Source organism: Neopsephotus bourkii, unplaced genomic scaffold, assembly GCF_033783945.1.
Source record: "Neopsephotus bourkii isolate Nb327-2 ecotype Australia unplaced genomic scaffold, CSIRO-AGI_Nbou_v1 NB_1120, whole genome shotgun sequence".
Classification (NCBI taxonomy): Eukaryota; Metazoa; Chordata; class Aves; order Psittaciformes; family Psittacidae; genus Neopsephotus; species Neopsephotus bourkii.
In genome coordinates, this window is record NW_026901606.1 from 1,369,337 (window position 1) to 1,387,532 (window position 18,196).

At 45.9% G+C, this 18,196-nt stretch overlaps 1 protein-coding gene across 5 annotated transcripts in view; it reads left to right on the forward strand.

The window, feature by feature from the left end:
• Positions 1-17,049, forward strand: part of ADAMTS9 (ADAM metallopeptidase with thrombospondin type 1 motif 9) — an 81,098-nt gene extending 64,049 nt beyond the window's left edge. For 4 of the 5 annotated variants that reach the window (XM_061362321.1, XM_061362323.1, XM_061362322.1 and 1 more), the window contains 11 exons: positions 889-1,062; positions 6,606-6,776; positions 8,230-8,424; positions 10,368-10,500; positions 10,732-10,826; positions 10,986-11,080; positions 11,175-11,308; positions 12,716-12,807; positions 14,436-14,540; positions 16,563-16,657; positions 16,777-17,049. In XM_061362321.1, the coding sequence (XP_061218305.1) occupies positions 889-1,062; positions 6,606-6,776; positions 8,230-8,424; positions 10,368-10,500; positions 10,732-10,826; positions 10,986-11,080; positions 11,175-11,308; positions 12,716-12,807; positions 14,436-14,540; positions 16,563-16,652 (1,284 nt within the window). In that variant the 3' untranslated portion in view covers positions 16,653-16,657; positions 16,777-17,049. Of the gene's footprint in view, positions 1-888; positions 1,063-6,605; positions 6,777-8,229; positions 8,425-10,367; positions 10,501-10,731; positions 10,827-10,985; positions 11,081-11,174; positions 11,309-12,715; positions 12,808-14,435; positions 14,541-16,562; positions 16,658-16,776 lie in introns of those variants that run through there. The other variant, XR_009726811.1, reaches the window with a different exon arrangement.
• The last annotated feature ends 1,147 nt before the right edge of the window (positions 17,050-18,196 follow it).

Genomic DNA, 18,196 nt, shown 5'->3' on the forward strand with positions numbered 1-18,196 from the left:
TTAATGGTTAATTCAGCAGATGGCTAACTGTAATAGCTGTGTTGTAAATACATACCTTTGATTTTTACATGCTTTCTTTATAAATGCAAATTCTCTTTATTCCAAATCTATACAGTATACTTTAAGATCTAGCCAGGAAAAATCCATACCAGAGGGACATTAGGTACTACTAAACACATTACAGTGTGCAGTCACAACACTAAGAAATGTTGCATGAAACTAAAAACAAGCCGTTTAAAGCACTTTAGTGGAGATGATAATTTGAAGATGTCTGAGAAACAGAGGAATTCGGGCTCTTTTTGCTGTGCCTAGAAGTGGGGAGGAATGTGCCCACAGTGTAATGAAGGAAATGTGAAATGCAATTCATTAAAAAAAGACAATTATTTTCACAAACAGGCTTGTGTGCATGGGCATGTTTAGATGCTCTCTGAAAGAAACCCCAGCTTGTATCATACCTTTACCTTTCTACTGCTGCACACTTTCTTCTTGTCGTGGTTTAACCCACTTCTATATAATCCAAGTTTGCTTTTCATTAAAGTCCACTCCAGTTGTGCCATTTGGTACATTTTGAGCTATTACCTTCTTGAGCTGAGTGCTTGTGAAGTAATAGGCAGAGCCCGTCTCTGAAATGCTGTGGTTTAAGTTTAGCAGAAGTTTTTGCAACAGAAATCCTGGCCGGGAAATCCTGACCCCACTGAAGCCCACTGCAAAAATTCCTGCTTGCTTGAGCGGAGCAGGGATTTCTGCCTGCAGAAAAGCCTCCCCTGGAAGTTTAAATGCTGGCTTTAGCGCGTTGCTATCACAGCCGCCGAGTTCAAAACAGAGGGCGAACCCATAGAACTTACCGTGAAGCTGCGACCACCACTCACCTTTTGTCCCTTCCTGCAGTGCTCGGTGTCCTGCGGCCGGGGCGTCCAGCACCGCGCCGTGCACTGTCACAGCGGCACCCCGAAGGCAGCCGAGGAGGCAGAGTGTGACCCGTCCAGCCGTCCCCCTCCGCAGCAGGACTGCCACCTCCCCGAGTGCCCCACGCACCGCTGGGCAGCCGGCGAATGGCAAGCGGTAAGCGGGGTCCCCCCCTTCCCTTCCCTTCCCTTCGCTGGGGTCACGTCACTTGTGCTCTCATGTGTGTGGTGCAGGATGATGCTGGAGATGGGGAGTTGCTGAGGCTGGAGATCAGTGCTGGAGGGACGGGGTTCTGGGGTTGCAACCTGGGCTTTCCAAAAGATAAAGCAGAGGAAACACTCACATGTGCTGGGTGGAAGGGGGAGCTGAGAAGTACCTCGATAGGGTTAATATATGGCTTTGTGCTGCCCTGTCTTTGGCTGGGATCTATGCAAATGGTGAGCAGGTTTGGGGTAGGGCAGATTTGGGTCTGTTCCTGGAGGCTGAGCCCTGCTGTGCTGCTCCAGCAGTCAGCCCTGTGCTTCTGGGTTTGAAGGACTGGTAATTCCCACTCTTCTGCCCCCTTCCCCCAGCTCCTTCTGCCGTCTCTTTCCTTTCACTGAGCTCCTGGTCCATGCTTTTTGTCAAGCTATAAGCAGAGCTGAGATGCAGTGTCCCACAGGAGATGGTGCCCACTGTGGCAGGCTTTGAGGTATACAACAGGTTAGGCAGAAAGAGCTCAAACAAGGCACCAAAATGCTGAATTTTGTTCTGGCTTAATTCAGTTTTTAGTTATCCCTGCCTCAGTCCTCATCCATCCCTGTCGTATTGTCCCAGGCTCTTCCCAGGGACTGCCAGCCTTGGAAATGGGAAAGGTGATGGAGCTGCCAGCTCTGGTGAGCTGACTCCTGTGTCACACACCTGCAAAGGGACCACCACTCCTATGGAGAGGATGTCCTTGTCACATGGGGAGGAGGGGACTGCACATCATGGGCCCTCCATGGGGATGCAGGGGGTGGAGGGGTCCAGCATTCACTGACAGTCAGGCTGCTTTTATATGGCTCCTGCATGGCCCAGGGAGGTCTTGAAGTGGAACAAAATTGGCTGAGGTTCCTTTGCCTGCTGAGACACTGTAAAGAGGCCATGGTGTAAATGCAAAACAGGGCCTCATGCTCCGGTAACAGAAGATAGAGAAGTGTTGCTGGATTCCTACTCAAAGCCTCGGTGTTCACAGGCACTTGAGAGCCTGCTCTTGTTATGTCACTAAGGAAAAAAAGAAAGAAAAAAAGGGAGAAGATAGGAAAAGCAAATTTACTGGTAAGAGAAAAAGCATCTCACATGTACAGAGGCTGTGCAGCTTCTCTGCTGCTGCAAGGAAAGATTCAAGGTGAGGTCAGCACCTGTTTTTCTCTCATCCTTCCTCTTTCATGAGCTATTTCTTGGCTCCTCACTGTGCTGAGCACCCCAGACTGCAAGCACTTGGGTGTGTGACATTGTCTGATATCCCCTACTATACAAGGCACGTTGGCCTGGTAGGAATGGTGTAAATAAGTTTAGCTTGCTACATGGTCTGGTGTGAGGTGTCCTTGTTCATGGCAGGGGGTTGGAACTGGATGATCTTAAGGTCCTTTCCAACCCTAACTATTCTATGATTCTATGATTCAGAGCTAAGCTGATGGCTCAGTGGTACCCAACGGAAACATCCTAGCCTGGAAAAGAAATGTAGGAACAGCCCAGGGGGCTCAAGCAAATTCCTTGCAATGAACTTCTGCTTTTACAGAGCCCGTTAAATTTCCTCAGCTAATAAATTTACAGGCGGCAAAGTAGGTCAGCAAACAGCATGCAGTTGCAATCCTTATCCAATGGTGTAATTAGCTCTGAAAAGCCGCAGCTCCTACCCCATCATTTTGCTTCTTCCCTTTACTTTTACAACTTCTCAAACCAGTGGCAAGAGGCCTCTGCCTGCCTCTACCCTCCCAAGCCCTTGGTGGGAGGTGGATGCTGATGTTTTCCTCAGTTTCCCAACACTGGGAAAGAATTTACTGTGTTACAGAGGTTTGGGTTTTTTTTTCCCTGGGGAGCTTTGCTAGGGGAAAGCTGGGCTGAAAGTTTCCTCACCCATAAATAACCATTAATAGAGACATGCAGGAGATCCCAAATGTGAGCTCTGCCCTTTGGCTGACTCCAAAGCAGTTCTGAGCACTTATTTTGTTCTGATGTACCTGGTGAAAGAAAGTAATAGCAGCTTCTCCCTAGCCATAAGTAGGGGCTACACATTATTCATAGTGAGGAGGCAGAGACTGCGTTAGTATCTCTGAGCAGGGAACAGCAATGAACCCTAATTGATATGAAAGGCAGGATGTAAAATAACATCCTAGCGCTGTCTTATTCTTGATTTCTTATCTTTAAAGGGAATCTGTAAAGATGGGGGTTTGTATTGTTCCTTTTTGTTGTTATTTTTAGGAAAAAAGTTGGTCTTGCCAATGAAAGGAATAGAGAACTTACTGGAAACCATTTATTGGTCTGTTGGTGTATCGCCATTAATTAGCTGTCCTCAATACCCCCACCAGGGAGAAGAAACTCAATAGAAAGGTCCTTGTTAATGTCGAAGTAAAACTCAGACCATGGTCACAAAGAAAATGGGAATATTGGGGAGAGAAAAGGTTTTTTTAATATGAACCTCTCTGAAAGCTGCAATGAAGTGCTTGAATCTTTGACATTTGCCATTTGGGGGAAAATCATTGTCTGACTGGGATTGCAGAGTTACCCAAGGCATGTTTGGAGTGTTCGTGGCTTGGGGTCTCATTTCATCTCTGTGTCAGATTTTGATTTAAAATAAGATGCCAAAGAATGCTTTTGCAAAGCTATGCCTTTGGGGTTTTTAATTACTATTATTACTCTTCCAAAACAGTTGCAGAAGTGTTTGAAATTGTTCTTAATTTGAACTGCCAGGAAAACAATTCAGAATATGGGAAATGAGGCAAAAGAGACGAATATTGTCAGATGCCTGAGCTGTTTTTCAGCCCTTGCCATCAATAGCTTTTATACCCTGGCTCCTCTGTTTTGTGGGAGATTTAGATCAGTCATGAACATGAGATTTCATACAAAATCTGTCACCGTATTAAAAGGAAAAATAGCCTTTTCATGCTATCTGAACTGTCCACTTCCTACATGAATAATGTTTTATAACCTTGGGGTAGCTGATTGGAAACTCTGCAGTGTTTCTCTTAGATTTATTTTATGATGGCCTCGCTGTCTTTGAGCCATATTTAATATCTCAATGGGATTAATTTAATTGCCAGTTATACCTAAAAATACAAATAATCAAACTTTAATTTACTGATGATGGTAAAATGCACAGAGGCTGGCTCAAGTTTATTTGGTTATGCAACCATTATTTTCAGAGAAACCCAAAGCAGGCTGGTATGTGCTTGAAGTTGTCAATCTCTCATCAGCAGCTAATGGTTTTAAACAAGGAAGGGCTTTTGATATGATAACTCTTCAAAACCAGTGTCAAAAGATGCATTGATGGCATAGAGGCTGTTCATCCTTTTAAAATTAAGCCTGGTCCAATGTACTTTGCAAATTTAGGCTTAATTATACATTAAGGGCAGGAGACAAAATCAGCCTTGTGTCTTCCTAACCTTTGCAAGGTGTCTCCTTTGAATGTGAGCAGCAGAGGGCTGAAACATTTCACTCTGTGCTAATGACCATGTGCTGTGCTGGTGTAACCCAAAGCAGAGGCAAGGCAGGCTCTGAGCATCCCATGGCACTGCTCTCACTGCACTGGAGAGTCCCTTTGTTGAGAAGGAACAGGAAGGTTTGGGGTTCATGCTGCCCCTGAAAGGGAAGCTGCATGGTGATGGAACATAATGATTCCTTATTCACATGCATAAACCCCTTCCAGATTTTACTTATATAACAGGGAGATATCAGAGAAGGGCAAATATAGCACAGCTTGTTTGCTGTCTGGGGAAATCAAACTCCTCCAATACCCACAGGATCACTGTGTTTCGGCACAGACCTGGGAGAAGCTTCCACTCCAAGGACTTTTATAGCAAGAGAGTAAATAAGGTTGAAAGCACACGAAGCCCTTGGGGTCTTCTGGCAGACTGCGGATTTTGCAGTGTTGACTGTTGCCTGAGAGCTCCTAAGTTATTCCTTCAGAATAGATGCTGCTTTGTGGGGCTGCCTCTCCTTCACCATTGCCCTCCGCTTTGCTCAGTTACCAAATGTTTACAACCAAGGTTGCTGTGACATTCCTGGTTTGCTGCTCCTGCTACGGATTGATCTGAGTTTTCAAAGTCTTGGTTCTGACAGCTAATTATGGAAAGTGAAAGCCTGACAGTGCCTGTGCTTTGCAATTAGCTGAAACCACTAATATCTTGCTAATCATGGGCCAGTCAGGAAAGCAGGAGTCACTTTGGGGAGTCTGGAAATGATGTTTGGAGGGTGAGACTCTAACTAAATTAAACTGGGACAGTCCTAGGTGACTTTAAGTGGTGTTTCTGTACAAATAGGGATGGTCTGATTGAAAGTTTTATCCTTTTCCTTAGGGGAAGACATTTCCTGCATGTTACATAAAATGATTATTTTCATGCATGTTTCTCCTTGTTAATCCAGTTAGTTGAAAGTGTTAGAAGTCCATTTCAGGATATAACTTTAAGAAAATAGGGCTTTATCCAGACAGCTGCTTGTACACTGCTGTAGTTTGTTTTATGTGTGTTTTCTGTAAGATGCTCTCCAAGCAGAGACCCACTCCCAGGATCACAGCATTTTCCAAGATGAGCAGAGGAAGAACAAAGTCCTTAAAGTCTCCAGATGCCCCCAGGGAGGAGTTGTGCCCAGCTAGAATGGGTTGCTCTTAATATTGCTCAGGGCAGTGTTGAAAAGAGAATAAACCCATAGGGCTGCCTCTGCTGCAGCAGCTGCAGAGATGTGCTCCATGCCATGGCAGGGCAGAGTGCTGCTGCTCACCCGCCGTAAGGGACAGGGGAAGGGAACCCCGCACACCAGCCACAGCCAAGGGCATATGTTGGAAGGGGGATGGCTGGGTTGTCATTCTCCAAACAGCTGTATTTACTAAGGCTGAAATAGAATCACAGAATGGTTTCTGTTGGAAGGGACCTTAAAGCTCATCCATTTCCAGCCCCCTGCCACAGGCAGGGACACCTTCCACTAGAGCAGCTTGCTCCAAGCCCTGTCCAGCCTGGCCTTGGACACTGCCAGAGATGGGGCAACCACAGTTTCTCTGGGCACCCTGTGCCAGGGTCTCAGCACCCTCACAGGGAAGAACTGTCTAATGTCTAATATCTTCCTAATATTCATGTATCCCCTCTTTCAGTTTAAAGCTGTTTCTCCTTGTCCTATCAAAAGCTGAGGATTGGCCCCTTTCCCCCTTGCTGCATCTCCTGGCCTGACATGCCCATCCCTGCATCTCTTGGTCCCATCACTGGACTCCACATCTGCCCCATCCCAATATTGCTACCTCAGTTTCTCTTCTCTCCCTACATTTGGAATTTGCTGCAGAGGATGGGAGCAGTTTGTCACTGGATGCTCCCTCAACGCCCAGCATCAAATTTGGCCTTGGGTGATACCAATGCCAACACAGGGCAGAAAGCCATCTACTTACTCAGGCTGCCAGGAGGGCTTGCTCTGGATGTGGGTTGATTTGCTAAAGTCCCTGATGTGTTGCATGAGCTGTTGTTTGTTGCAAACAGTGCATGAAGACATGCGGGGAAGCATCCCGGTACCGCAAGGTGTTCTGTGTGGATGAGAACAAGCAACCGCAGAACAGTGGCTACTGCGATGCCAGCAAACGCCCTCCCGAGATGGAGAGCTGCGGGCTGCCACCCTGCGAGTACGTCTGGATCACCGGAGAGTGGTCGGAGGTGAGTCCCCATCCCTGTCCCTCCATAGGGGATGTGCTGCTCCGCACCAGGCCCCGCTGTCCTCCTCTTGCCACCGGCCTCGGTGAGATATTGCAGCCCAAATGAACAGTGGCAGGGCAGCGCTGCGTGGTGTAATTGTTGTTTTGGGGCGTTGTTTCAGTGTGCAGTTTCCCTGCTGGAGAGATAAGAGCAGGGCTGTGGGAGAAGACCAGGATATTAAAGACTATAAATGCCAGCATGCTCAGCATCCTAACTAATACCTGGAGCCAATTTTCTTCCAAAGCACGTTGCCTCCAACAGGCACCCTCTGTGGGTTTGTGCTATTTCATTTCATTTATTTGGTTTTATTCCCACCCCCTCCCAGTGAGCTCCGTGAGCAAGGGTCTGGGTGAGCATCCAGGGGTAAAGGTGAGCCTGGATGTGACTGAAGGGACATCCTTCCCTGGTGTCTCTGGCATGAGCAAAGGCAGCAGGTTCACTCTCACTGCTGGGTGAGGGCTCAGCAAGGAAAGCAGATGGGTTTTCTTTGTGGCAGGCGCTGCATGCAGGAGGACCTGGGCTAATCTCAGCCTGTTTCCTTATGCTGCGAGTGAAGGATTACTTTCCACTTGGAGGAGCAGCAGAGAGGAATGACAAGGCAGCTGCTGACACAGCACTGATTAGAAAGAAAGAACAAGGAAAGGGAGAAAAAGAAAACAGGCTGGGTCTGAGGGGGAGGAGAGACAAACCACCCAAGATAGCGCAGGAGGGAGAAACGCAGAGATGAGAATTTGTTGGAGAAGCCTGGTCTCCTGGGTGGTTTTCTAATAGAAATATCAAGGTGCTAATATCAAGCCCTGGCTGCCCCTTGCCCAGACACCCACCACTCCCTCCCGCCTCCTGTGACCCCCCTTCAGGCCCATGAAGACACAAAGGTGGGCAAAGCTTCACAGAGCCAGAGCTCAGCTCTCCCCATCTCCCACTCAGCCTGTTGGTGAAGAGGATAGGAGCACTGTCTGCCCTCTAATTACGAGGAAAATCTGCCCTTTTTGTCTAGTTACTGCCAAGTACCTGCTATTCAGGGTCAATCTTGACCATTTTCTTTCTCTGTGCATCCCATGGCAAAACCCAAACCAAAACAAAAAAAGGGAAGGAAAAAAAGAGAAAACCTAAGTAACAGGGGCGCTTCTGAGTTCTCAAGGATCTTGTGCACCTTTCTTTGCCCTGAGGGAGAGATTCCATGTGCCCAGGAGCCAACCTGGAGCAGGGAGTCCTGGAGAAGCTGTAGGGGTGACACAGGGAGGAATAGTGTGCTCAGTGTCAGGCACTGGTCCACTTGTAGCCACTCACAGTATTCATGGCTGGCTTAAACAGTTACTAATGATCGCTCAAGCTGTCAAGCCTGCTTTTCCTTGCCATTTTGGGCAACCTTCCTAAAGCATGCAGTGCTAACAGGCACTTCCTCTGCTCACAGTGCTCCGTTACATGTGGGAAGGGATACAAGCAGCGCCTCGTGTCCTGCAGTGAGATTTACACCGGAAAGGACCACTATGAGTACGGGTACCAGAACACAGTCAACTGTCCTGGCACACAGCCACCCAACATCCAGCCCTGCTACCTTGGGGAGTGCCCTGTCTCAGCATCCTGGCGTGTGGGCAACTGGGGAAGCGTGAGTTTGGCAAACTTCTTTTTATAACTGAAATCATTGGAACAAACTATTTTTTCCTTACACCAGGAGACACGGTCTGAAAGTTTGGTGGGGAAATGCTTAAATGCTGCATAAAAGAATGCAATGAATACCCTCATGCAGCAACAGCCCTGGTGTGTGTAGGGCCCATGCTCCAGACTGAACCCCATCGTATGGGGAAGTCCCAGCAGCTACAAGTAGAATCATGATTTCAAGTTTGGATGTAGCCAAAATTGGTGGCAGTGTTGATAGTCATGATGAATGCTTAGTCAGAAAGTGGGGTCTTTGCCAGAAAAGGAGTGCTTTGAAAGTGTGGCGCTAGAAGGATTGATGGATAGCTGGCAACTAGGATTTATCTTGTCCATGTGTATGAGCAAGACTTGGGAACCACCTATAGGCCGAAATGCTGGTAATTTGAGCCTTAAAAGGATTTTACTTTCTTCCCTCTCCACATGACCTCCTCCTTATAAATGCTGGAACAGGGCAGGGGAAAGAACTTAGCCTTTCTGCTAAAGTTATTTGTGTTGAGCCTCTTTTGGGGGCCTGAACTACAAGATCAGGTTTTAGTTAAGGTGATAACATTTCACTTCTTGCGCTCCTGAAATCCTTTGAAATGTGGTGTTCCTCCCATAAATCTGATTTATTAACCCAGCTCAGGCATTTGTAGGAATTTGTCAAACCTTTACAAGGCAACAAGGGTCAAATCAAGCAAAACGTAGTGGAAATTGTCAAAGTAAATGGCAGAACCATTTGAAACCTAAGTTGCTCCTGCTCCATAGGAAGCTTCAGATCATCCCTGAAAGTCAAGGCAGAGGAGTTACAGCAAAGAGCTCAGCCTCAATTAATTGGTATTTTCCCCAGAATTTCAGTGTAAAATGTCCAACTCATTAATACAAGCTCATTACAAAGAGTATCCATTTCAGAAATCCAGACCTTTCTCCTCACTTTGGGCTGCTGAACGTCCCAGTGACTACCACGTGCCATGACCCTTCTCATCTCTGATTTTCAAAGGGATTTAATGTAAAATACCATCACCTTTGATGGACAAAGAGAGTCCTGCTCAGCTCCTTAGTTAAGTTTTATGGATCTGAACCTAATGAAGAATAAATGACAAGCTGTGAATACCATGAGCCGTTGAAGACCTCCTTTACGGTGTGCTTCTTTAGACTAATCATTTCTCAATAGACAAGCAGCATCATTTTCTTGGCAGCCCAACCTGGTATCTGTAGAAAGAGCTGATTTTCAGTTCTCCAGTACTTGAAAAAATAAGCTGTGGAGGTGGAGCAAGATGCTCCAAACTCCCATAGCCTGTGCTTAGCAGCAGCCAACTCAGACAAGCTGCTGCTCCGTAGCTCCAGTAACTTGTGCAGTTTCAGCATAAAGATTGCCCTTGATTTGAACTGTTTGAGGATGACAGATTTTTGCTGCTTGCACAGGTTTTTCCAGAGGGTGAGGGGAAAGAGGGTTTGGAGGCTGTGGGTTTTTTGGTGCAATATGGATAGAAAGTACCAACCCACATTGTGTTTGTTCTGAGGGCCCTGTCAGTGACCCAAGCAATGTCTCCCAGCCACCAGGAGAGGATTTCTGCCATTCAGGCCTTCTGGTGAACATTTCTCCCTTGTATGACCTTCCTAATGTAAGATGTAAGCAATTTCATGAGCACATGGTTCACATTAACCAAATGCCTCATCCAGTAAAGTGTGCAAGTGCTAAACAAAGTACAGTCATTTTCTTGAAACAATTAATGATGATAATAGTGAAGTGATTAATAATCAAGAGGACTACTCATTTGATTAAAATTAAGTCTGGGTTTGAATACTTTGCAGGATCAGGGGCTTTGCTGCTGTCTCTTGGTACAACAGCCTGTGCCTGTACTTCTGAAGCCCAGAAACCCTGGAGATAAAGCATGAATCTCTGTCTTGCAGTGCTCTGTCACCTGTGGAGTTGGAGTCATGCACCGCTCAGTGCAGTGCTTGACGAACGATGACCAGGTCAGCAGCTTGTGCCATGCAGATCTGAAACCTGAAGAGAGGAGGACATGCCACAATGTCCATGACTGTAAGTCTGCAGATTTGCCTTTCTCATGGCTTCAACAACTTTTCCACTCAAACTAGAGATACGCAGCGTTTCCAAGCACTGGGAGCCATCCAGCTAAGCACTAAGGCACTTCAGGGAAACCTCTTATAAGATAAACAAGGTGCTTTGGTGCTTTGGATGCCACACGGTGTTACAAAACGAATGTTGATGTACAGTTGCTCAGTGACTACAAGTGTTTCTGTTTTGTTTCAGGTGAATTACCAAGGAGTTGCAAGGACATTAAAAATCTCAAAGGTGTCATTGAAGATGGCGAATACTTCCTTCAAGTCAAAGGGAAGACATTAAAGGTGCATTTCAGCAACAGATTGATAGCTAATGAATTTCCCTAAGGTGCAAGAGGACCCTGTGTGTGCTTTTCACTTCTGCTCTTGGATTTTCTACCTTTGATTCGCTTGCCCATCCCTTTGCACAGGATTCATGACAAAACTCTGGCTTCTCTTTCTCAGGTGTATTGCTCTGGGATGCAGACTGACAGCCCCAAGGAGTACGTGACCCTTGTAAATGGGGATGCAGAGAATTTTTCAGAAGTGTATGGATACAGGTAGGAAATCCCTTAATCCTGAGCTTCACACTGGTTTTATTTTCCATGGCAATATTTTTCGGTCATGAGTAGAAAGGGTTTTCTTTTGATTTAGATTGCATAACCCGACTGAATGTCCGTATAACGGGAGCAGACGAGAAGACTGCCAGTGTAGGAAAGATTACACAGCAGCTGGGTTTTCCACCTTCAGCAAAGTAAGGCTGGACCTGAACACTATGCAAATAATAAGTGAGTAAAAACAGGGCCTTGCCATTAAAAACAATATGTTTATTTTACACAAATGTAGCTGTAACTAGAAGCAAGCAGTAGTACTGTAGTGAGCAACATTCCCGAGCTCTCCTGTTTTGAAACTTGGTCACTTGTTTGCTGCTTTAAGCTTAGAGACTGCAGAGTACCTCAGAGATGCTCATACTCATTCTCCGTAATACGGAAAGACATTAAAACAGTTGCTGGTACATCTGCTGTGCAGAATGACTATTTGCATGCTCCTGGCAAGCCAGGGCTTTTTAAGGACTTCATTTGGTCTCCTATTTTCAGATGGGATTCAGAAGGCTTAACCTCATTTAACACACACGTGTGTCAGGAGATCCCAGCGCAGGGGACTCCGCTGGGGTCAGAATGCTGGTCCCTTTGGGCCAGGGTGGAGGAAGCTCTTGACAGAGCCAGATGATGGGGAAATAACTTGTGTGGAGAGTGATGGAGCTGAGGCCCTGGATTTGCAGGGGCAGAGGGGAATGTAGCTGTGCAGTATAAGTGATACCCTGTCTTTCTTATCATTCATGGGAGCTGGGAGCCTGCAGCATCCCACAGGGTCACGGTTTCAGTCCCACTGACTCCAGGGATACTATCAGTTTCCATCAAATGATTTAAAAGCACAACATATTGTTGGGGGTTCATTCAGCATCTAGCAGAGATGTTTTTCAGTGAATCAAAAAATCCTTCCTTGTAAAATGACTCTTTATCTGATAAGGGTGTTTTTTTTTTATCACTTAATTTTCATGCCGTGAGACCTCCCAGTCTATGAGTCTGTAAAAAGCTACTAATAGTCTGTAAAAGCTCCTAGGTAAAGAGCTCAAAAGAGCCACCCTTGGGAAATTTGATACCAGCTCCCTTTGAATTTCAAAAGGAGCTGGGCACCTACCTCTGTCAGGCAGGAGCTATCTCACATCCCCATCTAAATGAGTCTTGATTACTTCACATCCCTCCAGAGCAGAATACCCCAATTCCCTTTGAAACCCCGACCCCTGTGCTAAGGCAGCCGGGAGAGCACTGAGATAGTTGTTTGCCTTTGTTTAAAAGGGAGATTTAGGAGGTTCCATGGCTTTCTTGAAAGTGGGTAATTTTCTGATGGAGAAATAAAACCCAAGTCATAACCTAGGCCCTAAATCACCAATGTGCTTAAACTGAACTGTGAAGTTTGAGTGTTTAAGTGTCTTGTTAAAGTCAATGCTCACATCCTGGGAGTCACATGTGGGATGAATAGAGGGATTTAATATTAAAAATCCAGCAGTCTTAAGATTAATGTGTGAAACGGGCTTTAGTGAATTTAAACGTTAGCAAAGAGCATATTTACACTTGTGTTGTCTCTTCCCCTGCATCTTTCTTTCCGTGTTACTCACCAACTATTCTCCACAGCGACTGATTTACAGTTCGCACGGACACATGATGGACGACCTGTGCCTTATGCCACTGCTGGGGACTGCTACAGTGCAGCCAAGTGCCCGCAGGTATTTCACAATAGCATTTCATAGCAACTGGTGACATTTGTTATGTTCAGGTCCTCTGTTAATTACTGCTGATCACATTAGCCCCATTTCAGTGAGTGTCACATTCTCATCTTAAGTGATTGGAAGCTTCATTTTGTCCATGAGGGAAGCACCTTCCATTTTCCATGAGGGAAAATGTCAGGTCATTATCAGGCCACTGTTGGCACTGGCTAAGGGACATTCCCCTGGGCCTCAGTCAACAGTAAAGGGTTTGGGTTAGAAGGGACCTTCAAGATCACCTAGCTCCAATGGCAGGGACAACTTCCACTAGACCAGGTTGCTCAACGCCCCATCCAACCTGGCTTTGAACATTTCCTGTGCATCAGGGCAAATCCAGCCTGTCCCAGAACCACGAGGTGCTGGCCATAAAAGTATGGAGCTGGGCACAGGCTAAGTTACCTCCTTGGAAGCTCTAGGAGGTGATGTAGGATATCTATTCCAAGCCCAGTTGCTTGGAAAAAATACGCTTTTTTTCGAAGTCTTTAGGAGATTGATTAACACTTTGCTATAGGTGGATTGCTCCCTGTCCCCAGCACAATTAGCTTTTGTGGAGCTGGAGGATGATAAAGTGATGTGTTTGGGGTTAGAACTAGATGATCTTAAAGTCCTTTCCAGCCCTAACTATTCTAGGATTCTATGTTTGGATAGTCCAGGCTATTTGGTGGACCATATTTGCAAAGAGCATTAACCAAGGAGTCGCTGCAACACACAGTAGAGGGCAAACCTCTCCATCTCCTTCCCTTGGTACTTTCAGAGCTGAAGCTTTTCTGCATAGCTCAGCAGCTTAGGGATTGACTTCCTACCTCAGGAAGGCTCATGAATGTTAATATCCATCTACCTGACCCAGACAGTTTGATCCTCACAGAAAATCAGCATTCCCAAGGCAGCAACTGCAAGGAGCAGAGCTAACAACCATCTGGTACCATGCGGCCATGCTGGGTTGTGGGTTAGCCTGGGAATGTGTCCAAATGATCCCTCCTTGGTTCCCAAAACAGGCAGGGCTGGGGTGTGCCACGGGGCTAAGGGGAAGGCCGGTGGGGCTGTGTGTTGGATGAAGGCGTAGCCCTTAGTTTTCCATAATTTTGGGAGATTTGGAGATGGGGTGGAATGAAGTGAAGGACACTTTTAAGAAATAAGCAATTGAAAGAGTTTTGATTTTACTGAAGTCCAGACGGGGGAAGCCCGGTGGAAAATAGGGAAAACACGGACAAGTGTGCCCTCTCCAGCTGAGGAGGGAGCAGTGAGAGCGGCTGCAGCGCATCCCTGGGGTACCTTTCCCATCAGCTGTCGGAGCACGTCATGCTCCGCAGTTTGCCATGGAAAAGCCAAGAATGCCCTCAGCCGGCAAACCGCGAAAAAGCAGTGAAAACCCAAGATAAAACCCCTCCTTCCTGCAGCCACCAAGAAGGAAATTCCTAACCCAAGGCATGCTGTGATTCAAACAATATGTGCTAATCACTGTCAGAGCAATGGAAGACATTTAAAACATCGCTGGCAAGATCCTGTTGGAAAAGTGGTACTATGGCAAGCCACAGGAGGCCAAAGCATGGGGGTTTGGGGCTAACCAGGCTCATCTGCTTGCTTTTTAGGGTCGCTTCAGCATAGACCTGTACGGGACAGGCCTGTCCTTAACGGGAAGAGCAAAGTGGCTCTCACAAGGGAATTATGCGGTGTCAGAAATCCAGAAATCCCCAGTGAGTTGTAATTTTACCTATGGTTATACCTGCTCATAAGGCTCTTCATTGCCATGTTATGTTTCATGGTAACATCTTCCAAGTAGACACTAACAAAAGAATAGCATCTGACATTAAATCGTTGCCTGTAATTGCACGGGGAGAGCGGGAGCTAGTGGGTTTAACTTGATGTGAGTTGTTGCAATTAATTAGTGAGCCTGCTTAACCATGAGTGCTGTGGGGTAATATCCTTAATTAGTTGTCTGAGATGTCCAGCACAGAGTGCATAACACACAGCAGGCAGGACACGTGGTCAGGGCTGCAGAGCAGGGATTGACTTGCTGCAGGGGGTCTGTGTGCCAGTCGAGTGCCCTCAGTAGGAATTGTTCCCAAAGGGCTGCTAATAAAGTGAGGAGGATATGGACTGTCCCACTGGGATGGGTTTATCTGCTTGGGAGACACTGGAGTCCTCACAGCTGCATTGCAGGGCACTGTCCCCTGCATCTACCTGTGGCTTCGCTAACCTGTGGTCTCTGAGTAAGCCAGACAGACCTTCAGAATCACCCCACACCCAATTCTGAACTTGTATGGCTTAATCTGCCTGCCTGTTAACACCCCCATCACTGTGTACCTTCACATACTGTTGCTTCTGTGTCATGTTCTGAAATTGGAGGACTGCTTTTTTAGCTGTTACTTCATATGAGTCATCCCAACTGCCCCTGTTAAAGCTCTCCAAACTTACGGATGTCACCGTAACCATTTCATAGAAAGCAATTTGCAAAATATCCTCTCCTGTACTGCTGTTGGTATCCCTGGCTCTGGGGAGCCCCATGAGCCTCATCAGTGCTGGTACTCTTAAAGGAGAATTAAATGCCACTGGTCCAACCACATTGCAGCAAATCATCCTGCAGTAGAGTTAGGACCAGCACAGACCTGGTAGCTTAGTTCTGGCAGGTGCTTTGCTATTCTCCCTTCCAGAAAGAAGATGCAGCCGACTTGGGGGTTGTGGAGAGCAGACACCACCACAGCTAACAGAATTAAAACAAACTTTAAAGAATAAGGGTCAAGGAGACAACTCTTACCTCCGTCACCCACTGGCATCTGTCAAGTGCTGCTCCAACGGTGTAATTGCCTGCAGGATCAGAAGACAGTCAGGCATCATGAGAAGAGATGATAGCAGCCTGCTGCAATCACAGATCAATAGTGTCAAGGGCAGGATGGAGCTCGTTTTAAAAATAAATGCTTTGTGCAAGCTTGTCCTGCACTTAGGTCCAATTTTCTGGTAATTGAGGGCTGAGCTCCCCTCAAGGACTCTCTGTCCATCTTAATGACCAAGAGAAGAAAGACTCTGCAGAGGTGGGATGAGGAAGGTCAGATGGAGATGTTAATCTCCTGACTCAAGACCAGAGTTTCATCATCCTTGCTGAGCTCTTCTGGAGACTAGGCTAACCCCAGGACCTCTCCACATTTCCCTTTGTCTTTTCTGGCTTTGGAAATGCAGCACTGGGGAGGGACAGCACCTTAGCAAGTGGCAGAGCCTCAGCCCATAGCTTTCCTTCATGTCAGTGCAGCCGCTCCAGTCCTTTTTCTTCCAAATGGATGTGTCTTGGTATCACCTGCAAATACCTTTCCTGTGCCCTTCACGTGCTCAGACACAGCTGAGAAGCTGGTATTGTCTAGATGCAGTTTTGCATGATCTGAGTTTTCCACTCACTACAGTTATTTACTGTGGGGCAGTTTGGAGAAAGCAGATATCCTTGAGATGCCCCTCCAAATGGTCTTCTTGAGCATCTTTCAATGTAATAGATCAAAACTACCCTTTCTTATTTGTGTTCACCATCTAACCTGGTAGCACTAAAGAGAATTACATTTGCATGTATTTAAATATAACATTGATTTCATAGACTGATTTAGACATAATTTGTTTTCCTTTCGAGGCATTTTCTATTAAAAACCCTTACTAGAATAACCCAGATCCAGCCCTTCCACAGCATGGCATTCCTGAACCCTTACCTGAGATGTTATTTCTAATCTTGCCTGCAGGATGGTACCAAAGTAGTAGGAAAATGTGGCGGTTACTGTGGGAAGTGCACTCCATCATCTGGAACAGGCCTTGATGTTCAGGTGTTATAGCCATGGTAAGTTCCCTGCTGCTTCTGCATGAAGGGAAATCCTTCCCAAAACATCCTAAAGGAGCAGAGACAGCTTCAGAAGATGATGGTCTGACTTCAGTGTGCACCTTGTCTGTATTTCCTAGGTTGTCTGCAAGCGGAGATGAGACGAATGAAGGATAGCGATGCAATACCTCTGCCTTCCACTTTTTTATGTTTATGTATGTATATAGATCGCATATTCTTAATGTACAGGTTAATATTTATGTTTGGAATTATTTATTTTGATTTAATATTTTTGTACGTAAAATCATTATATTAAGGCTGCTTTTCCTATTTTTATTTTTTATTGTTAAATCCTGCAGTCAAACCACTGCATTTTGCGTACTCTACATTATATGTAGCATTATGACAAGTGATACTTTATTGTCACTGTATTCAGTTGTTTACTTTCAATCAGTAATTTTCCTTCAGTTACGGGCTGCTTTTGCCCTCTACGGTGCTACACAATCTGCATAGGGGTATTTTTGGCATTTCAATCTGTCTTTATGTTAAGGAAAATAGACAAGATGTGCTTAAATTTTATTTTTAGGGATTAGGCTGACAGCACTCGAGGAAAACATGACAATGAATACAGTGCTAGTTGCATTAGCAATCTTTATCTTTTAGGTATGTTTTGAATTTCACATGACCTCTGTGGCCAGTGCTAAAAGCACTGGTTTGGTGCTAACATGGTATTTATTAATGCTCTGTAGTTTTAGTTAATCCACTGCCTTTATCAGTGAAAAAGGGAAGAAAGCAGAAAAATTGTCAGGTTCAAATAAATTGATCTTCAGGTCCTTTCCAACCCTAACTATTCTATGATTCTAAATTAAGATCTACCCAGGTTTAGGAAAATTCCTGCAGATGGATCTTCAGCTCAAGCCCTTTTTCATAGGGCCCTGAAGAGAACTTGCTTTTTAAAAACCATGTATTTTTCTCCTAATTGCATGTGCCACTGTGCTTCCTGCTCCATCTGGAAGCGGGGTATTAACTCATCCCAACAGGCTGATCAGCCCATATGTTTCCCTGGGCTGTGTGCTGAGAAGTGATGCGGGTTCTTATGGACATTGTCACAAAATCCTAATGGGAAGTTGAAAGCACCCCTGCAGTGTTATCTCCCCTGGGGCCAGTGTGGACCGCAGGGGATGTGGGACAGCAAGCCCAGCCAAGCCAGCCCTTCCTCTTGGCCAGGGGACTCCATTGCAGGCACCTGCAGCGTTTCCCCAGCTTCCTACTCACTCACAGACCATCTGCAAAGGGAAGCTTCAGCCTTATTTCAACAAGATCACTCTGTACTTACAGATAACTCTGCCCCCCCCTTCAAAAACAAGCTGCTTTACGCCTACTTCTGTATTGCTTTGGATCTTCCTGGTAAGGCATCTGTGCTCCTTGCCTGTTTGCCACCCTATGTACAACCAGGCCTTTAGTATTGGCTTTGTTATATATATATATGTATATATATATGTATATATATATATATATATAAATTGAGGAGCCATCTCCCATAGGCATCGAATGCGGCTG